At 56.0% G+C, this 2,841-nt stretch overlaps 1 protein-coding gene across 1 annotated transcript; it reads left to right on the top strand.

Annotated features, from left to right (window-relative positions):
- Positions 1-1,133: 1,133 nt before the first annotated feature.
- On the top strand, positions 1,134-2,096 carry LOC310874087 (very long chain fatty acid elongase 1-like; the record flags this gene model as incomplete). Its single annotated transcript, XM_083786762.1, has 1 exon — positions 1,134-2,096. One exon carries the CDS (start codon positions 1,134-1,136, stop codon positions 2,094-2,096), a length of 963 nt encoding a protein of 320 aa, XP_083642888.1.
- Between the last annotated feature and the right edge of the window lie 745 nt (positions 2,097-2,841).

The following is a 2,841-nucleotide window of genomic DNA, read 5'->3' as shown; positions in this document are numbered from 1 at the left end:
CATCAAGTACCTCTGATAGATTATGGGAACACAGCTCAAGTGGAGAGCCTCTCTCTCTCTCTCTCTCTCTCTGTGTCTCTGTCACGCTCTCTGTCTCTCTGTCTCTGTCTCTCTGTCTCTCTGTCTCTGTCTCTCTCTCTCTCTCTCTCTCTCTCTCTCTCTCTCTCTCTCTCTCTCTCTCTCTCTCTCTCTCTCTCTCTCTCTCTCTCTCTCTCTCTCCCCTCCCTCCCTCCCTCTCCCCTACACTCAGTCTGTTATGTATTGTGTACACAGATGTCTCGTAGTAGAAAGAGTTGGCCACCAGGGGGTGCCAGGGGGGTCAATAGCAAAGGAAAGGAGATTTGACATAAACCATTCATCATAATATTGGTGTTTGGTTTCATTCACAGGTGTGTAAACGTGTGCTGTTTGCTTGTGTCGTTGTCCCGTTGTGAAGAGCTCTCTTAATTAAGAGACGATCATGCGAGATAAAGCGGTGGTGGAGAAAAAACCACAGTCTAATCAAAGGGTGTTCAGATTTCAGCAAATATTAGCTTATTAGATTACAAGCTACTCACTCACTGTCCGTACAGTACACAGACAGGTATGGGAGCTACTCGGGGGAGGCGGTGGTTCAGCGGTAGAGTGGGCTGGAGGATGGTAACCGCAAGATCGCCAGTTCAAACCCTGTGGGCTCAACCCCAGAGTTTAGTGTCGAAGTGTCCTTGAGCAAATTAAGACACTGAACCTTTTAGACACTTTTAGAATCTGATCTCAGGTCAGAATGGGTTAATAATGAAAACTGTCAGGATGTAATAGACATTTTTAGAATCTGATCTCAGGTCAGAATGGCTTAATGATACTACACGCATATACCGTCTATTTTGCGAACAGACGCGCAAATCGTCGAGGGCTGATGTTGAGTGACGTCACCACATCGTCTTGAGCGGCCTATATAAGGCTTAGAAGTTCGCATTCATAACGTGACATTGTCCGAGGAGGAAGAAGACGTCTATAGATAGCCAGAGGAATAGATGAATCGCTAAACAGGACAGAAGGTGAAATAACAGATACAGCGAAGCAGAGACCCAGAGAGCAGAAAAAAGCCACTTCGACTTTCAAACCGGAAAAACATCGGAGCCGGAACGACGACGATGCTCCTCCCCCTCCTGCAGGAGACGGGGTCCCGCCTGGCGGAGCTCTACGGCCGCGCGCTGGCCGGCGCCGACCCGCGGCTCAAGGCCTACCCTCTGATGTCCGGCCCGGGGCCCATGAGCGCCATCCTGCTGGCCTACCTGCTCTTCGTGCTCTGCGTCGGCCCGCGCCTCATGGCCTCGCGCCGCGCCTTCCGCCTCCAGGGCGCCATGGTGGCGTACAACTTCGCCATGGTGGCGCTGTCGGCGTTCATCGTGCGCGAGTTCCTGGCGTCCGGCTGGGCCACCACGTACACGTGGCGCTGCGACCGCGTGGACACACGCCCCGACTCGGCGGAGGGCGCGCGCATGGTCCGCGTGGCCTGGCTCTTCTGGTTCTCCAAGATCCTGGAGCTGAGCGACACGGCCTTCTTCGTGCTGCGCAAGCGGCCCGCGCAGACCACCTTCCTGCACGTCTTCCACCACTCCGTCATGCCCTGGACGTGGTGGTGGGGCGTGGCCTACGCGCCCGGCGGCCTGGGCTCCTTCCACGCCATGGTGAACGCGGCGGTGCACGTGGTCATGTACGCCTACTACGGCCTGAGCGCGGCGGGGCCGCGCCTCGCCCGCTTCCTGTGGTGGAAGCGCCACCTGACGGCGCTGCAGATGGCGCAGTTCGTGCTGGTGTCTTTGCACGCGTCGCAGTACTACCTCATGGACGCCTGCGACTACCAGTTCCCCCTCATCGTGCACATGGTGTGGCTGTACGGCGCGCTGTTCTTCGGCCTCTTCGCCAACTTCTGGGTGCAGGCGTACAGGAAGGGGAGGAGGCTGCCCCACGCCGGCCCCACCGGCACCGAGAACGCTGTTACCGCCGCCGGACCGGAAGGCTCTTCTTCTTCTTCTTCTTCTTCTTCTTCTCAGCGGGAGGAGAAGAAAGGTGGGTCCTGGCGCTCATGGAGCAAGCAGAAGAAGAAGGACTAGGTTTCTCTGGTTCTCAATGCCGGGGCGGGTGGTTCCCCCAACTTGTTCATGTCAAGGACCCCCAAATTGACACTAATTAGCCCCCCCCCCCCCATTTGAAGAGATATGCCAGGGGCCCCCATTTGAAGAGATATGCCAGGGACCCCCATTTGAAGAGATATGCCAGGGACCCCCATTTGAAGAGATATGCCAGGGACCCCCATTTGAAGAGATATGCCAGGGGCCCCCATTTGAAGAGATATGCCAGGGGCCCCCATTTGAAGAGATATGCCAGGGACCCCCATTTGAAGAGATATGCCAGGGGCCCCCATTTGAAGAGATATGCCAGGGACCCCCATTTGAAGAGATATGCCAGGGACCCCCATTTGAAGAGATATGCCAGGGGCCCCCATTTGAAGAGATATGCCAGGGGCCCCCATTTGAAGAGATATGCCAGGGGCCCCCATTTGAAGAGATATGCCAGGGGCCCCCATTTGAAGAGATGCCAGGGGGCCCCATTTGAAGAGATATGCCAGGGGCCCCCATTTGAAGAGATATGCCAGGGGCCCCCATTTGAAGAGATATGCCAGGGGCCCCCATTTGAAGAGATATGCCAGGGGCCCCCATTTGAAGAGATATGCCAGGGGCCCCCATTTGAAGAGATATGCCAGGGGCCCCCATTTGAAGAGATATGCCAGGGACCCCCATTTGAAGAGATATGCCAGGGGCCCCCATTTGAAGAGATATGCCAGGGGCCCCATAAGAG

This window comes from Protomyctophum parallelum, assembly GCF_964188405.1.
Source record: "Protomyctophum parallelum genome assembly, chromosome: 17".
NCBI classification, from domain to species: Eukaryota; Metazoa; Chordata; class Actinopteri; order Myctophiformes; family Myctophidae; genus Protomyctophum; species Protomyctophum parallelum.
Note: the sequence above shows the minus strand (reverse complement) of the source record. Positions and strands in the feature narration are given on the sequence as shown.